General features: G+C 39.7%; 1 protein-coding gene across 4 annotated transcripts in view; it reads right to left on the bottom strand.

The window, feature by feature from the left end:
* Positions 1-17,165, bottom strand: part of fgf13a (fibroblast growth factor 13a) — a 191,384-nt gene that overhangs the window by 84,472 nt on the left and 89,747 nt on the right. For 2 of the 4 annotated variants that reach the window (XM_036569095.1, XM_036569096.1), the window contains exon 3: positions 6,390-6,557. The exons of 1 other annotated variant lie outside the window; for it this stretch is intronic. In XM_036569095.1, coding sequence (XP_036424988.1) covers positions 6,390-6,557 — 168 coding nt within the window. The remainder of the gene's footprint in view (positions 1-6,389; positions 6,558-17,165) is intronic. One more of the 4 variants, XM_036569098.1, reaches the window with a different exon arrangement.

Below are 17,165 nucleotides of genomic sequence, written 5' to 3'. Positions count from 1 at the left end.
GTAAGGCTTTTAGTGTTAGGCACTTTTGAAAAAAAAAGTTGCTAAATGGTTCTTGGCTTAGACATGCAAAAAATCTTTAATTGGTAAAGAACTTTTACATGTAGAGATTATATAAACTTTAAGGGTCTCATTTACAGAAATAGTTCTGTAAAGAACCATCAATTGAAAGGTTCTTTAGGGAATCCAAAGGGTTTCTGTTATGGCATCACTCCAAAGAACCATTCTTGGACATCTGTGTTTTTAAGTGTATGTGTTTGGTTCATTAAGTTAGAGACTTTCTCATAAAGTATACACTCCAGTGTTTACACCAGTAGGGGGCCTGTATGAACAGGCTAACTAACAATAGGCTAAACTCTGCAGACTGAATGGGCCAATGAGACAGCATGGCTCAGTGTCAGTTTAGAGACTTTCCATAGTGGAACAACCCTTAAATAACCTGGAGCAGGAGCCTGGGTGTGTGCTGCTGGGCAGAGTGTGTATCTTGACTTGCCTTTTGTGTCCTACACTCTCAGAAATAATGGTGTGAAACTGTCAATGGAGCAGTACCTCTCTTGTCACAAGGGTACATCTCGGTACAACGTTTAGTCAAGGAACATAATTGTACCATAATCCATTGAAATTATATTTTCTAAATTGTATTGACTACACGCACCCCGGCTTTTTATTTGCCAGCTTTTTGTTCAAATTTTCTGCTCCACCTTAAATGGAGTAGCAGTTACATTCTGGCACCTGTACAGGCTTCTGAGTGTAACTGCTGCACCATTTAAGGTGGAATGGAAACTTCGGATAAGAGGCCAACTGCAGCTTCGGGGAATTTCAACTGTCTCATATGTGCATTCCATATACTCGGGCCTTTGTCTGTTGGACACTGCTGGAATTTGGAAAACATTACAGTCATTCACGCTAACAGTACCAGCTGGTCTTTGTTGTTGGCCGGACAAGGCCAGGAGACTATGACAGTGTCTGATGCAGCTGACTGAGTCAGGCGGGCCTCATTGGTCTGGTGTCCATGCGAGACTGAAGCTAGATCTAATCCTAGAACACTGGAAATTCCTTTATGTCTCTGGCCTCGAGAACAAAGCAGGCTACTTCGGATGCAACAGACCAGATAGTGGGAGGTAACAGGGTCTGCTGCATTTTCATTTTCAATTGAAATGTGACTAAACATCCCTGGCCCAGTCACCCAGCAAAAGTGGATAATGTTAGAGTGGTTTGCACTGTTTGTACATCTGCGCTTATTTGTGTCACATCAGTAAAGCGGTTCTGATGAAACTCGTACTTGAGTTAGAATTTGACTGCCCACTACTACTGTAAACTGCAACAAACAAGGTCAAATACACCGTCACTGTCCAAAGAAACACATGCATCTCCATAACAGTAAATTAACAGGAGGCAAAAATGTTCTTAATGTTTTATGTAAGTTACAGTAAAGAGGGTGTATTCAGAGCGACTCTGGAGAATTTATATTAGTCCATTTATCATGACATTTTCACACAACGTATACGCAAGACTGCTGCTCTGCTCAAATGATGTACTCAGTAATGTCTGTTGTAAGTAGGCCTGTTAAAATAATGACATAATCAGCTGATCACAATTATTCAAGATAATCACAATTATTTAATCTGACTGCAATTATTTTCCAGTCATTAGATTTCACATAACATGAGCCGGATGCATTTTCATTAGTTGGCTTGCGCAAAATAAATATAATAAATCACTTCTTTCTTCTGACTTTTCTTTTTCTAACTTTTATCTGTGTGCTATACCATGTTTATACAGAATGTTTGTTAATTTGGTAGCTACTATAGCTAATGCTAATTTTAGCATGAATGCTTGCAGAACAAGTGTTTTTTCACTCATATTTTCAGTCTCAATAGAAATATGCAAGCTTTAGTTGACACTGTTCAACTGTGGATACTTGTTATACACTGTACAGTGCAGTGTATCATCTCTTGTTAGCTGCAAAGTAAAAAGCTAGCTAGGCAAGATAGCTAATAGGCCAATTTAGCTAATTTAGACTTGTACTGTATTAGTTGCATAAAACAAACAAAACAGAAGATTAAATTGCTAATCATAATTATTTACACAACAGTCTTGACAGGCCTAGTTGTAAGCTTTAAATAAAACATTGAATGTCTTATACAAGCTTCATGTTCATGTTTAATCTTAATGTGCAAAAGCATTAGCTTAGCACCAACATATTATTAGAAACTGCTTAGGAGCGCAAGCAGAGCAAAAAGAGCATTAGACTGCTGGTCCAAAGAGCTGATGTGAAGTGAGTTGGATTATAGACTGAAGTGCTGATCTGTACAGTCCCTCTGAGTGTGTGTGTGTGTGTGAGTGTGTAGGCAGTGGTGTAAGATGTGATTGTGATCAAAGAAGGGATTAAGAAGTCAGCAACAGATATTCTACTTGTGGCGACACAAACTGCGGCCTTTACACACCCTTGCTATGTGTCCTGTTTTCAGACGAGACGTTCTTGCCTAGAGAGGGTCTGGCTGCTGCAGAGGGACCCCACTGTTCAGACATGCATCAGAACCTCTGATCTTAATGACACCCCTAAGAACATGTTACATAAGAAACTCCAGCCTTTGGAAATTTAGTCACGTCCAAGAACAGCCGCAGTTAAACTGAATAATAGATCTGTAGTACTTCAGTCAGTCTCTCTCTCTCTCTCTCTCTCTCTCTCTCATGCAGCCTCATCCACAAAAAAAGATCTCTGTTTTTAACAGCTTAACCAGCCACTGCTTGAACAGAGGACTTGCCTCCTTGCCAGACAGTTGCTGCACACATCCGAGAAAATATTCACATACAGTCAGACAGTTGCCCCATCTATGCTCTGCCCACAAAAGCAGTCCTTTTTAAAAATCCCATTCAACCTAATGAGAAACTATAGCATACAAAATACATTTAGAGCATGTTATTAGTTTCATATGTATCTTCTATTTGCATGAAAGGTCACACTATGTATGTACATATATATATATATATATATATATATATATATATATATATATATATAGAGAGAGAGAGAGAGAGAGAGAGAGAGGGAGAGAGAGAGAGAGAATAAAAGACTAAAAGTTTGATTTTCTGACTAATATAACCTATAATTTTTATGATCTGTAATTCTACAATTCTTAATCTTCAAGAAAAAACAAGAGAAAACCTACTATGTAGGTGCACTGTGTAGTTCTGCATCTGAATACTTTGTTAGCCCCCTTTTAGCCTGTTCTTTAATGGTCAGGACCCCCGTAGGACCACCATAAAACAGGCATTATTTAGGTGGTGGATCATTCTCAGCACTGCAGTGACACTGATGTGGTTTTGATGGTGTGTCAGTTTTTAAACACCTCAGTGTCACTGCTGGACTGAGAACAGTTCACCAAACAAAACCATCCAGCCAACAGCATCCTGTGACCACTGATGAAGGACTAGAGGATGACTAAGACAAACTGTGCCACAATAGATGAGCTATTGCCTCTGACTTTACATCTACAAGGTGGATCAACAAGGTAGCAGTTAATAGAGTGGACAGTAAGTGGACACAGTGTTTAAAAACTCCAGCAACACTGCTGTGCCTAATCCACTCGTACCAGCACAACACACACTAACACACCATCACCAGGTCAGTGTCACTGCAGTGCTGAGGATGATCCACCACCCAAATAATAATTGCTCTGTGAGGGTCATGTGAGGGTCCTGAACACTGAAGAACATGGTAAAAGGGGGCTAACAAAGCATGCGGAAAATAAAATGGACTACAGTCTGTAATTGTAGAACTACAAAGTGCACCAGTTGTGATTAGTGCAGTATAATTTCTCATTAGGTTAAACAGGATTTTTTTGTTCTGCAAAGCTTGCTCAGACCAGTTTTTAGGAATAAACACATTTGTGGGCGGCGCATGAAGAGGTCAATTAAGGATCATGTGTTCGATATACAGCAGTTCGTCTTTTTTTATTCTGTTCATCATCATATCTATTCCTTTCCAGACTCGTTTCAGCAGTTCAAGGAGAGTATTTAAAGCATTTAAAGGCTTACCCAGCGGAGTGATGATCTGAAAAGGAAAACACTGTCACATTTGCATTTCTAAAACTGTACACAGACAGGCCACAGATAAAGCGAAGCCTCCCCTCTCCGGCCATTTGGCAGCATCCAAATGCATGCATGAGCTCAGACGCCCCAAATTCTGAGCCGTGTCACGTTATTACTATTAGACATGAGCAAACCCTCATGCATCTGCAAGCACTGGAGAGGAGAGGAAGAGAGGGAGGGGTGCAGGGGGGGAAGACGGACATCAGTCCTCTTTCCTTTCCAATCTTCAGTAGATGTACTTCATAGAAGTTTATAGCTATAATGCATGCTGTCTGTATTCTCGCATAACAAAAGCAAAGGAGAAAAGCCTAAAGCAAGTGTTCCACACTATATTTTTATAAAGGCCACAACCTCGACCTTATCCCTGTCTAGCAGACAAAGGTTGCTGTTTTATCATCAACTGATGATGGTTAATTTTCTAAGCCTATAAGCCTGTACAGCCTACACAGCCTACATCAAGAAAAACGTTACTGTGTAAAAATGACACTATAGTGGCTGGCCTAATTGCATGTTGCTTTTACTTTATATCAACTATTGGTGTGGCAGTACACTACAATAACTGGACACCAATAAAGTTTTGGGTTCCACATTTTGGTTTATTCATATTAACTGAATATATGCTGCGCAAAAGTCAAAGACCACCTTCTCATTTATTTAATCTACTATCAAAATGGCCATTAGGCACAAGTTCTTTGTCATTTTCAGTGTCAGAAAAAAAGCATATATTTAGGAGACAACTACCTAGAAGCCTCCCCAACTAAATATCATATAAATCTTTGCATTTATTTTAATTTCCATTCTTATTGTGAGGCTTGCTTTAATTTTTTTCAAAGAAACCTGCTGGGATATTTTACCACACTTCTAAAGTTCAGTCTTAGAAGTTGGTTGCATTTTCTGCTTCTCATGTCCCAAGAAACCAGTTAATAAATAAAGCCTTACTCCACATCTCAGAAATCCAGTTTCAGGGTTCTAGTCTAATTTTCCTGTTGTGATTAATGTTTTTTTGGCAGCTGCACATTCTTTCAGACTCATAGTGTTGAGTTGTCTTCTCACAGTGGAAGGATGGACAAAAATACCTGTTGATTTTTTCAGATCTGAAGCAAGAGTGGAGCTTGATTTTTTTTCCTCTCTTTCAAAGACGAAAGCTTTAAGTGCTGTTTATCTGATAGTGACATGAGTTCCATTTTCTCTGCATCTTTTCATTATTTTTTAAACTCCAGTTTTGGAAACTCCTGTTTTTTAAACTTTTTTTCTCTGATTGTCCCCTATTTTAATGCAAGATTTCTTTGTATCTAATCTCTTCATAATAGCTCCTTTTTTGTAATTGTCTGTTACATTTTTAAATACATCTTTTAAATATATCCATTTCTATTTTTATGGCACTGAAAAATGAATGACGTGCTTTATGGACTAGAAAATAAATAAATGAAACGGTGGTCTCTGACTTTTGCACAGTACTGCATGTGTTTTTTATAATAGTGAAATTTGCTGATTCCATTTTGGGCATATATTTCAGGCACCACAATGCCTGCATGCATATACTTGCAGACCACAGGCACAGGTGCAATGCATGTTGTATACATGTGGTTTTTATCTGTTTTTATTTTACTTTATGAGTAAGAAAGGCAAAAGAGAAAAACACTATTTGCTACAGAGCAGAAAAAGGGTTGCAGCCAGCAGAAAAACGACACACATTTACAAGCCAGAGGAGAAGATGAGGGCCATAGGCAAGAGGTAGAGGGTCAGGGACAGGCTGGGTTATCATGGCTAATATGGGCAATAGGGAATTTAATTGGATAGTGACATTGTGTAGCTACAACCAACCATAATTCATTACTGTTAAGTCAGCAATGGCAGAGCGGACAGTGATCTATGACCCCTGAGGTTCTCTGTGGCTTTTCATTAGCGCATGCATTTCTGTAAAAAAAACATGACCCGCGGACATTCAGTCGCCTCAGGGAGTGCAGCCCACTGAGGACAACACTCTAACTCGCGCACACACACACACACACACACACACACACACACACACACACACACAGAGAAGACAGGAGGAAAAGGCGTCCCCCCGGGCATTCAACACTGCAGTCCTGAAGCTCCCTCCACACACACACACACACACAAAGAGAGGAGGTTAGAATGCATGAGCCAAATGCTCTTCAAAAAGGGCAAACAAAAAGGAGCAAAAGCCAAAAAGAAGCTTATGTCTAAGAAAAGAAGAAGCATATAAAGCATCAGCAAAACAAAAAGGGAAAAAAACTAAAATAAACAAAACCATGGATGAGTTGCAGACAAACCTTCGGGCTCTGAGCTCTCTTTGAGGACGGCTTGCTTCAGCGGGCAGCAGAAGATTTCGTGACACTTAGCACGAAAGGGGGAGCCTTTACTCCTTATATCCGCTGAATGGATGGAATCCTGCCGCAACATAATGTACTCCTGGGTACCTGGGGCAGCGTCATCCTGGACTGCGGCCGGGCCACAACAAAACGAACGCAGGGTTAGAAAAAGGGGAGAGAAAGCGCTCAAAGCAACAGAACCACACAGAACAAACTCAATACAGCAGAGGGAAATGGCTAAAGATGAGAAACAAGCAAACAAGGTAAACAACAACATCATATGCAACAACAATAACAAAACATTCACTGTAGCTAGTTCAGAGAGAGAGAGAAAATGTGAAAGAGCAAAACAGAGAGACATCGAAAGGAAGAAAGAAGGGAGACAGGAAGAGAAGTGGAAAGAAAGAAAGAAAAAAGTAAACAGAAAAAAGGGAAAGAAAGAAAGAAAGAAAGAAAGAAAGAAAGAAAGAAAGAAAAAAGTAAACAGAAAAAAGGGAAAGAAAGAAAGAAAAAGAAACAACATAGCGAGATATAGAGAAAGATAGAAGATATAGTGAGATAGTGAGAGTAAGAAAGAAAGAAAGAAAGAAAGAAAGAAAAAAGAAAGAAAGGAAGAAAGAAGGAAAAAAGAAAGAAAGAAAGAGAGTGAGATATGGAGAAAGAAAGATAGAAGATAGTGAGACAAAGAAAGAACAGAAAGAAAGAAAGAAAAAAGAAGGGAATAAGGAAAGAAAGAAAGAAAGAAAGAAAGAAAGAAAGAATTTAGTGAGATATGGAGAAAGAAAGGTAGAAGATAGTGAGATAGTGAGATAGTGAGAGAAAGAAAGAAAGAAAGAGAGATTATTAAGCTTCTTTGCAGTAAATCACAGATGAGTGAACCCAAATGACAGTGGTTAGTTAGTAAATGCGGTCAGTGTAAAGGGGACAGAGGGGGTCAATCTGAGCAGATCAGAGGGAAACGGTTCGTCCAGCACAGAGCCCCGCGTTTCACACCATCATCCTCTGGCTCAGGAGCATGGCTATGAGCATGGCTGCAGGGATGGACCTAACCCCCCATGCATTTACTGGCTGAGGACAGGCTGCATGTTCCATCATGTTCACCTTGCAGAGGAGAAGAAAAGGCATTCAAACGCAGGGCATGCATCAACTTACAGTCAGATACAGAGCTCTTCTAGAGGACTCAACGAGCATTTCACATGCACATTCTGTAGAGAGCAGTTCATTACTGAGTTCATTACATGTACTGTATGTGTTGAGTGATACTGTTGTTCATGCACATATGGACAGCCGTCATTGCCATACACTCGTAATGGACTCATGCAGGGACCGCACTTCTGAAGCTTGTTTAGTTTAGCATGTAACTCAACTGTTTTAACTATCACTGAGCCTGTAAGTGAGTAATTACTATAGCAATTGCTTCGATCCCATGGGAACTTTAAAACAACCCACACTGAGTATGTACACCTTTGAGTACAATCTTTCATACACACACACATAAACACACATCTACAGGAAAAGCCTTTACTCAAAAAGGTCAAACAAGATGTATGACTGGGGGAATTTACAGTTAAGTATTTGTGATCTTCTGATATATTGCTAGCCCTGAACTCATGTTACCATGTGAAATAGGTCCACTCTGACATACTGTATCTTGCTAGGAAGGTCAGCTGACCCCTTTAAATTTTTACAACCATGTTCAAATGAGAACTGAAGAGACTACTTCACCACAGGGCACCAAAGTCAATCAAGACCTGCTTACAGGATCCAGTGCCTCTGCAAATGTGGTCCTGCAAAGACCGGTATCATCAAATAAACCTTAACTTTCGATCTGTGGCATAACAAAGAGCCAAAGCAAAAAAAAACAAAAAAACAATTATAATAATATTAATAATTATATATGCTATATGATATGTCATATAATATATGCTCTAATAAAGGATAACTTATAACTGTTTAACTTAAATATCTGTTTTAACAGTTAATGATTAAAGGAAATCAAACACTAGATGAAGAAACAATGAAGCAAATGCAGGGAAAACGCTAAAAACACGATAAACAAAACACAGATGGAGACACTAATAAGTGGGAGGAGACACGGGAAGAGACTTGAGAGGACGGAGACTGGACATGGAAATCGGGACTAATGCCTTAAATTCATTAATTTACAGTGCATTTATATTTGTAGTTTGGTTCCCTTGGCCTGGATCAAAGCAGAAAATGATGCATTGCTGCATTTTAATTCTGGTTCGCTTTGCATTCACACTGACATATTTGATTTTGAGTAGAAAAATGTAAACAAAAGTGACTGGGCAGATTTTACAACTTAACTGAGAATATTCAACAAACTTTCTTACCACATTGTGCTCTGGCCTAACTGAGCTCATAGGGTTTATTTATGTCTCTTTTTTAGTCTGTTCTGTCATATTCTAAGGCATTCTAAGCTGCGAGAGCCCATGCATTACTGCAGTTCTCCCACCACGCGAAGTGGGGGTAATACCTGTAAAGTCACTGTAAAAGTAGACGGCATTGAATGGGTTACTATTTTTATAAAAACACCAATAACTTGAAGCTTTGACACATAATGTATTTTATGTTTGTGATCATAAACACTATGTACCCAAAAGTATGTGGACATTCCTTCTAATTATTGAGAAGGAATTCACCACTAGTCAGCAGTTACATCACTGATTTTAGGTGTTTAGGTGTTTCAGCCACACCCTTTGCTAACAGGTGTGTAAAATAAAGTGCATAGTAATGCAATCTCCATAGATTCTCACTTGTTCTAACCGATCACAATAACAGAGCAATCACACCAGGGTTTGCTTTAATCAAACCAAACTTGCCAAGTCTGAGCACAAATTGTGTAAGTAGCGATATAAATGGCCCAATAGAGACAACAAAAGATGGGGACCAACAAAGACAAGCCCAGTGCGATAGCTGCACCACTAGTTAGCAGTTACATCACTGCTTTTTAGGTGTTTATGTGTTTCAGCCACACCCTTAGCTCACAGGTGTGTAAAATAAAGTGCATAGTAATGCAATCTCCATAGACAGACATTGGCAGAAGAATGGGTTGCACTGAAGAGCTCAGTGACTTTAAACATGCCATTGTCATAGGATGCCATCTTTGACACAAGTTTGTGAAATTTCTGCCATGCTAGATCTGCCCCGTTCAACTGTAAGTGCTATTTTTATAAAATGGAAGACTATGTAAACTCACAAAGTGGGGCCTCCAAGTGGTGAAGCGCATAACACGCAACACTCACTTCTGTTGCATCACTCACTACAGAGTTCCAGACCACCTCTGGAACAACATGAGCATAAGAACTGTGTGACAGGGGCTTTATGAAATACAGTTCTATGGCTGTGCAGCTGCACACAAGCCTAAAATCACTACACACATTGTGAAGTGGCAGTTGGAGTGGTGAAAAGCACACTGCCACTGAACAGTGAAAATGAATCACGCTTCACTATCTGGCAGTCTGATGGACGTCTCTGGGTTTGATAGATGCCAGGAGAACACTACCAACCAGAATGCATAGTGCCAACAACAAAGTTTGGTGGATGAGGGATACTAGCCTGTGGCAACAGTTTGGGGAAGGCAGGGATTGACAAGTTTGTTGTGGAAGAACTCCAGTGGCCTGCACAGACCCCTGTGGACACCTTTGGGATGAACTGGCACTTTGATTGCAAGCCAGGCCTACTTATCCAACATCAGCGCCTAACCACACACATGCTATTTTGACCAAATTCCCACAAACACACTCCAAAATCTTAGAAAAAAGTCTTCCTAGAAGACTGGGGGCTGTTATAGACACAAAGAGGGGGCCATCTCCATTTTAATGCCCATGGCATTTAGAATGGAATATCCAACAAGCCATTTTAATCATGATGGTCGGTTGTCCACTTACTTTTGGCCATATAGCGTACATGCATATCAAGTATTTGATTATTTTACTTATTATTTTTATTTCCACTTATTATTTTAAAACCTAAACTATGCATTTTATAATTACCAATTCAGAGTTCATGAAGAGATGACAAAACACACACGTCAAAACAGCATCAGAAGTTCATCTGTTCTACACTATATTGCCAAAAGTATTCACTCACCCATCCAAATCATTGAATTCAGGTGTTCCAATCACTTCCATGGCCACAGGTGTATAAAACCAAGCACCTAGGCATGCAGACTGCTTCTACAAACATTTGTGAAAGAACGGTACTGTGATAGGACACTACCTGTGCAAAGTCCAGTCGTGAAATTTCCTCGCTACTAAATATTCCACAGTCAACTGTCAGTGGTATTATAACAAAGTGGAAGTGATTGGGAACGACGGCAACTCAGCCACGAAGTGGTAGGCCACGTAAAATGACAGAGCGGGGTCAGCGGATGCTGAGGCGCATAGTGCGCAGAGGTCGCCAACTTTCTGCAGAGTCAATCGCTACAGACCTCCAAACTTCATGTGGCCTTCAGATTAGCTCAAGAACAGTTTGTAGAGAGCTTCATGGAATGGGTTTCCATGGCTGAGCAGCTGCATCCAAGCCTTACATCACCAAGCGCAATGCAAAGCGTCAAATGCAGTGGTGTAAAGCGCCGCCACTGGACTCTAGAGCAGTGGAGATGTGTTCTCTGGAGTGATGAATCACGCTTCTTCATCTGGCAATCCAATGGACGAGTCTGGGTTTGGTGGTTGCCGGGAGAACGGTACTTGTCTTGAAGTTTGGTGGAGGGGGGATTATGGTGTGGGGTTGTTTTTCAGGAGTTGGGCTCGGCCCCTTAGTTCCAGTGAAAGGAACTCTTTGCATCAGCAGACCAAGAGATTTTGGACAATTTCATGCTCCCAACTTTGTGGGAACAGTTTGGGGATGGCTCCTTCCTGTTCCAACATGACTGCGCACCAGTGCACAAAGCAAGGTCCATAAAGACATGGATGAGCGAGTTTGGTGTGGAAGAACTTGACTGGCCTGCACAGAGTCCTGACCTCAACCCAACAGAACACCTTTGGGATGAATTAGAGCGGAGACTGCGAGCCAGGCCTTCTCATCCAACATCAGTGTCTGACCTCACAAATACGCTTCTGGAAGAATGGTCAAAAATTCCCATAAACACACTTCTAAACTTTGTGGAAAGCCTTCCCAGAAGAGTTGAAGTTGTTATAGCTGCAAAGGGTGGGCTGACATCATATTAAACCCTATGGATTAAGAATGGGATGTCACTCAAGTTCATATGCATGTGAAGGCAGACGAGCGAATACTTTTGGCAATATAGTGTATGTAGCAAAGCAGGTCTGCAGAGATGAGATGACAGTTCATTCTGTGTTTGGTTCATTTAGGCATCTCTGGCCTGGTTTTGAGTTCATATTTCAAATGACTCACTCCAAAGTTCGTTTTAAGTGAACCAAGACTGACCTCGGGGGTCTCTCTTTAATCAAACCAAACTTGCCAAGTCTAAGCACAAACTCCATAAGTAGAGATATAAATGGCCCAATAGGGACATTAAAAGATGGGGCCCAACAAAGACAAGCCCGAGTGTGATAGCTGCACCACTAGTCAGCAGTTACATCACTGCTTTTGACCCTGACAGGTCCATGTTTGCTTTTTTACATCTGTTGAATAGAGCATAGCATGAGAAATCTTCATAAGCTGCAGCTCAACCTACTTTCCGTGACATAAAATATATTAATAAAGTCTGCTTCTATTTTTATAGCTTTTTTCCATTAGAAAGATTTCAGGCTTAAACCAAATGCTTCACAGTGCTCTTTGGCGGTGCTAAATCAACTAAACACATGGTTTTAAAAAGCAAAACATGAATGGACTTTTAAAAAAAGATGTGTCACCTTCCTGTGGTTCATCTTTCAATGAGAGAATGAAGCCCACACCCAGATATACACACACACACACACACACATACACACACACACAAACATACACACACACTTACCGATTTAATTTAGCTCTGTGTGAAATATAAAGGCTATTGGCAGGTGCTTATTCTATTTTAAGTCCTGTGCAGACTCTGAAATCTCTCTGACGTTCAGTTAAGAGGAAACCAGTGAAAGGCCTCATTTACCATTCTTGGGAACTAGGAGAATATTTATTTTTTATAAATAAATAAATAAACAGCACAAATTTTGGAAAACACACTGTCAGACTGGCATCTGCTTGTCCAGACTTGCGCTGACAGACAGTGTATGCGCTAACATTTTCTAAAATAAACCAGAGCTGTTTGTGAACAGAGTGTTAAAGAATCTGAATATGTTGCAGACTGAGAGGAACCAAATTTCATGGTGAAGCAGCAGAATCAGCAGCTCTAGCATCTTTTATCCTAGAGAGACTATCAGCTGTGCACCTCAGGCCTGCTGCATTTTACACTTCCTTTAACTGCCTTACTCTGAGACTTCTGGGATGCTTCAAGCTTTTGGGATTCCTTTAGTTATTTCAGGGAAAAAAAAAACCTACCCAGTGTTCAAGGTTCAGCCACCAGTCTTAAAAATGTTTTTACAGCTGGCATAGAACCTTCAGACTGTGGAGGTTCTTCATGCTATTACATGTTATTTCCAAAATTAGCCTTTTAAGAACCACCCATAAAATGTTATTTAGGGAACTGATAGTGGTTCTTCTATGGCTTTCCTCCAAATAAATCATTTTGCCACCTTCATTTTTAAACATGCACAGAATCATACTCCATACTGGCGTCAGCTGAGATATTCAGAAACATTTATTTCAACTAGCTTTTTTCCATACTTACATAAAAAAAAACAAAAAAGTGAAAAGCAATATTGTCCAAAATGATGACAAATAGGAGGGTAAAGGAATGTGTAACAGATTCATACAATACCTGACTTTCCTACTGAGGTTTTTAAAAAATTGTATAATGAAGGCTACATGATGCTTCCTCTACCTTCTGTCCTGCACAAGCCATGATGGGCAATCTGGCCTATAACTGTCTTGTCTGAATTTCACTGTAAATTTCAGCCCAGTAAGGTATGTATGTAAGGTCTTCTTAGGGCATCCTCAACTGATATATACTCAGACTGAGGGTTTGGCATCATTTTTGACAGTGTTGCCCTCCAACATTCTCGCCTTTCTTTCAAGAGTATAGAAAAAGTTACATATATCTGTTTCTGAATATGTAGGATGACATCTTTTTTGCAGGGGGTTGTACAGTACATCGCACTGAAATGTATCTCCAGTAAAACTACACAGGAGGCAAGAACAGGTTTCACACTGTGGTATTCTCATATTCTTACACTTCAGCACATTTTAAATCTGTTTACAGTATCAGAAGATTGTACAGCTCTGATAAACAGCATTAATGAAGGCTGAAACCTGCATTTTATGTTTAGTGGGCGAATGAAGAAATGAAGGAATGAAAGAATGTGTTTAGTGCTTTGTGGAGGTGTGGAGGATTGTGGAGGTGCAGTTTGTAAAACACTGAATAAAAATCTAAATAAAAATCCTTGTAGTTGTAGTTTATTATTAGTATTATAGTATTTTATATGTGGCACTATAGGTCCTATTTTGTCTTTAACAACTTATTAAATCTCAGACAAAAAAATCATGAAAATGTCTTTAGATATCATGATATATTTCTGTCATATCGCCCACCCCTAATTGTCACTGTCAAAGAAAAAAAACCTCTATAACAGGAGATGGCAAAACACTTTTAATGTAAGTTAAATGTAAAGAAATTTTATTCCAAGCAATCTTGGAACATTTCTATTTCCACTGAAATTTTCACACAATGTAAGGGGCAGCTGCTGAGTTCAAATGACAGCTCAGGAACGTTGCAGTATATGGTGGCATTTCCTATCACTCAGTCCGTTTCAGCCTCCTGGGTCTGCTTTGAGAAAAAGGCAAGTATCTTGAAAGAACTTAAGTCCTCTCACTTCTCAGAACCCCTCTGAATTCCTAATTCCACCCGCGGTTATTAATGACCACATTAACTGCAGGCTCATCAGTGGCAATAAAAATGAGATATGGAGGTTGGTTCAGGCCCTGCTGGAGCTGTTCTTTACGGCCTGCCAGCCAGCGAGGCAGAGAGCAGCGGGTATATACGCTGAGGCCATGGGGAGTCTGATGGATGGGCGGTTCATCAGAGATTTTCGCTCCCTATCAGCCACGCCTCTTGAAATGAGCTGTCAGCTAGACGCCTGATGGGCTTTAATCTACAGCTCCTGTCCATGCCATATCTGGACAGTGGGAACAGATGGCCTTGTCCATGGTGCTGAAAGCCTCTCACTGCTTCTCCAGAAGGCATCGGAGACCGGGCAAAGGGTTAAATGATAGATAACCTATGTTTTGTGCTTCGAATACATCACAGAATCCTCAATCTAAAGAAAAGACATCAGTCAATAACAATAATTAGTTGCAGTTTAATCCCTGCTGCCAGGGAGTTGTACATGAGTGATAGTGTGTCAAAGATCAGAACAGCCAATTCATTGTGTCCTCCATCCAGAGGGGCTTCAAGGATGAGAATGACACCCACATCAAGCCTCAGAATGATGACCGCAGGACAACAGGCCAGCAGAAGATTGAGGTTGCAGAGTTTAAATGGCATGAAAGATTTATAAGGAAAGTGTCTCCATTTGCACAGTTTACCAAAGCCAAGATCTTTCCAACTACAGCAACTTACATGATACAGTGAAAAACTACACAAAGCATCAAAACATGCTGCTGTAACATTATCATTTTGTAACTCATTTTTTCAGCTTTTACCTTTACACACCATTTGAAAACGAAAGCTGCCCTTTACATCGAGCAAACATTTTTTGTCACAACTCTAGGAAATCTAGGATGATTCCAAGGGCCCTAAAGAGACAAGGTGGTTTGTAGGTGGATTGTAGTGGTTCAGTGGTAAATGATGGTCAGGAATAAATGATTAAAATGAGAAATGTCATCAAGTATGTCACTCAAAGGTGGGTTATCTAGTTATACTGGAGCTACTAATAGAAAAGATGTTTTGCTTTAATTATTGCAGTTGTGAAATAGAAAGGATGTGATGCAGCAGCCTAAATAAAATCTCATGTCCTTCTGCAAAGTTATAGCTATTCTGAGTTATCCTCTCATAACTCAATATTTCAACAAACCTTCTGTTGAGTTCTCATGTTCTCTCAACCACTAAGATGTAAGTTAAAGTTGAAAGTGAAGGTGAGGTAGAAAGAATATCCCCATTATTCCAAGACTGAATCTAATGATCTATTGCTGGATAAATTAGTATGTTTGTATAGATTTTAGTGTTTCTATCCTGTATTAGTCATAAACAGTTTGTTATAGAATTTGGCTTTAACAGCCAAGATGCAATGCTTATTTTGGCCAGTTGCAAACAGTATACTGATGAGGCATGTTGCTCATATTTATATTCATATTCATATTTACTGCTTGAATTATGGAGCTGTAACCAAATAAAGACTAGAATTATGAAAATTTAAATTAGCACAGTTTAATGCTGTGACAGATTCTTCAGGGGGTCCAAAATTCCTACAGGCGACTCCACAAATGGGCCAACAGGAATAATCCAAATTCACCTTGAGTACAATCTTGTTACATTAACATATATTTCCTCCATCTATAAATGAACGTTTTGGAGATACAAGGTTTTGTTATGACGGTGATGATATGCAAGAGCTTTAGAGATTCTGCACCATGTTGTCACTGTTCCCAGAACAAATGCAGTAGCAAGGCTGATCCTGCAGTTTCCTTATGCCAGAAAATGAGCTTGCAAAAACTATCAAAGTCTTTGTCTTCCCTTCATGAGGAACCCACAGATTAAATTTTTTCTCATGCTTGAGAGCAGCCAACACACTGAGGAACTGCTCGTAAGGAAAATATGTCTCCACAGAGTAGCTGCACATTTGGCTGGAAGAAAAGCATCAGGTCACTCTAATGAGCTGTCTGATCTGTTTGATAAGCTCAGTTCAAAACTGCTGCACAAACAAGCTGCTGGCTCTGGACCAAAACAAACAATGCGTATTCCTATTGAGATCCGGAACTCTTTTCATCGGACTCTATAGTTTGGGTGAAATAACAACATGGGAGTGAGAATGCAGACTTGAGAATATTACATCGCTTATGTCACTAAGGCCACTAATTGCTGTCTATACATTGTCCCTCCATGCCTGTAATTTTCTCTTGGTTTTGCAAATAATAAGATACTAGGCTTCTATTGTCGACTCTGTTACTGGAATTTTAGTTTTATTTATGGAACTGTTAAAGGTCATGCACAGAGGAGTCAGTGAGCAACAGGTCATTTGCCTTCAAAATCCACCAATATTGTTTATATTGCAAGGCACTTCACACGGGGAACATCTGAACATCTTGCTTATTTATTCCTTGAAGGGCCCATACGCTACATTTTTATTGATTTTCATTTTAAGTCCACTTATAACTTATTATAATGATGGTTTTATGCACCAAACAAGGCCTGATTCATTTCTATCTGACCATTTTCCAACCTTTCCCTTACAATTAAACAGAATGCGTTTTGTTACTGTGCCTTTAAAAACTGATATACTGTCACTGTTTCAATTTTTATTTGTCTACATCTTTTGAGCACAGCAGTTGTCCTTTAATGCAAAATTTTCATGATGAATGAACCAATAAAAATGGGCTGATCTTGCATCTTAGTTTCCATCTATGGACTGCAGTTACATACTAATTTAATAAAAACAGCAAAGAAAATGTATTTTTCAATGATATATGCCCTTTAGCATTTGCTCAGTGGGCCTACGGTAT

The sequence above is a fragment of the Colossoma macropomum genome, unplaced genomic scaffold (assembly GCF_904425465.1).
Source record: "Colossoma macropomum unplaced genomic scaffold, Colossoma_macropomum, whole genome shotgun sequence".
In the NCBI taxonomy this organism is placed as follows: domain Eukaryota; kingdom Metazoa; phylum Chordata; class Actinopteri; order Characiformes; family Serrasalmidae; genus Colossoma; species Colossoma macropomum.
The sequence above is the reverse complement of the archived record's forward strand: the minus strand, read 5'-3'. Positions and strand labels throughout refer to the sequence as shown.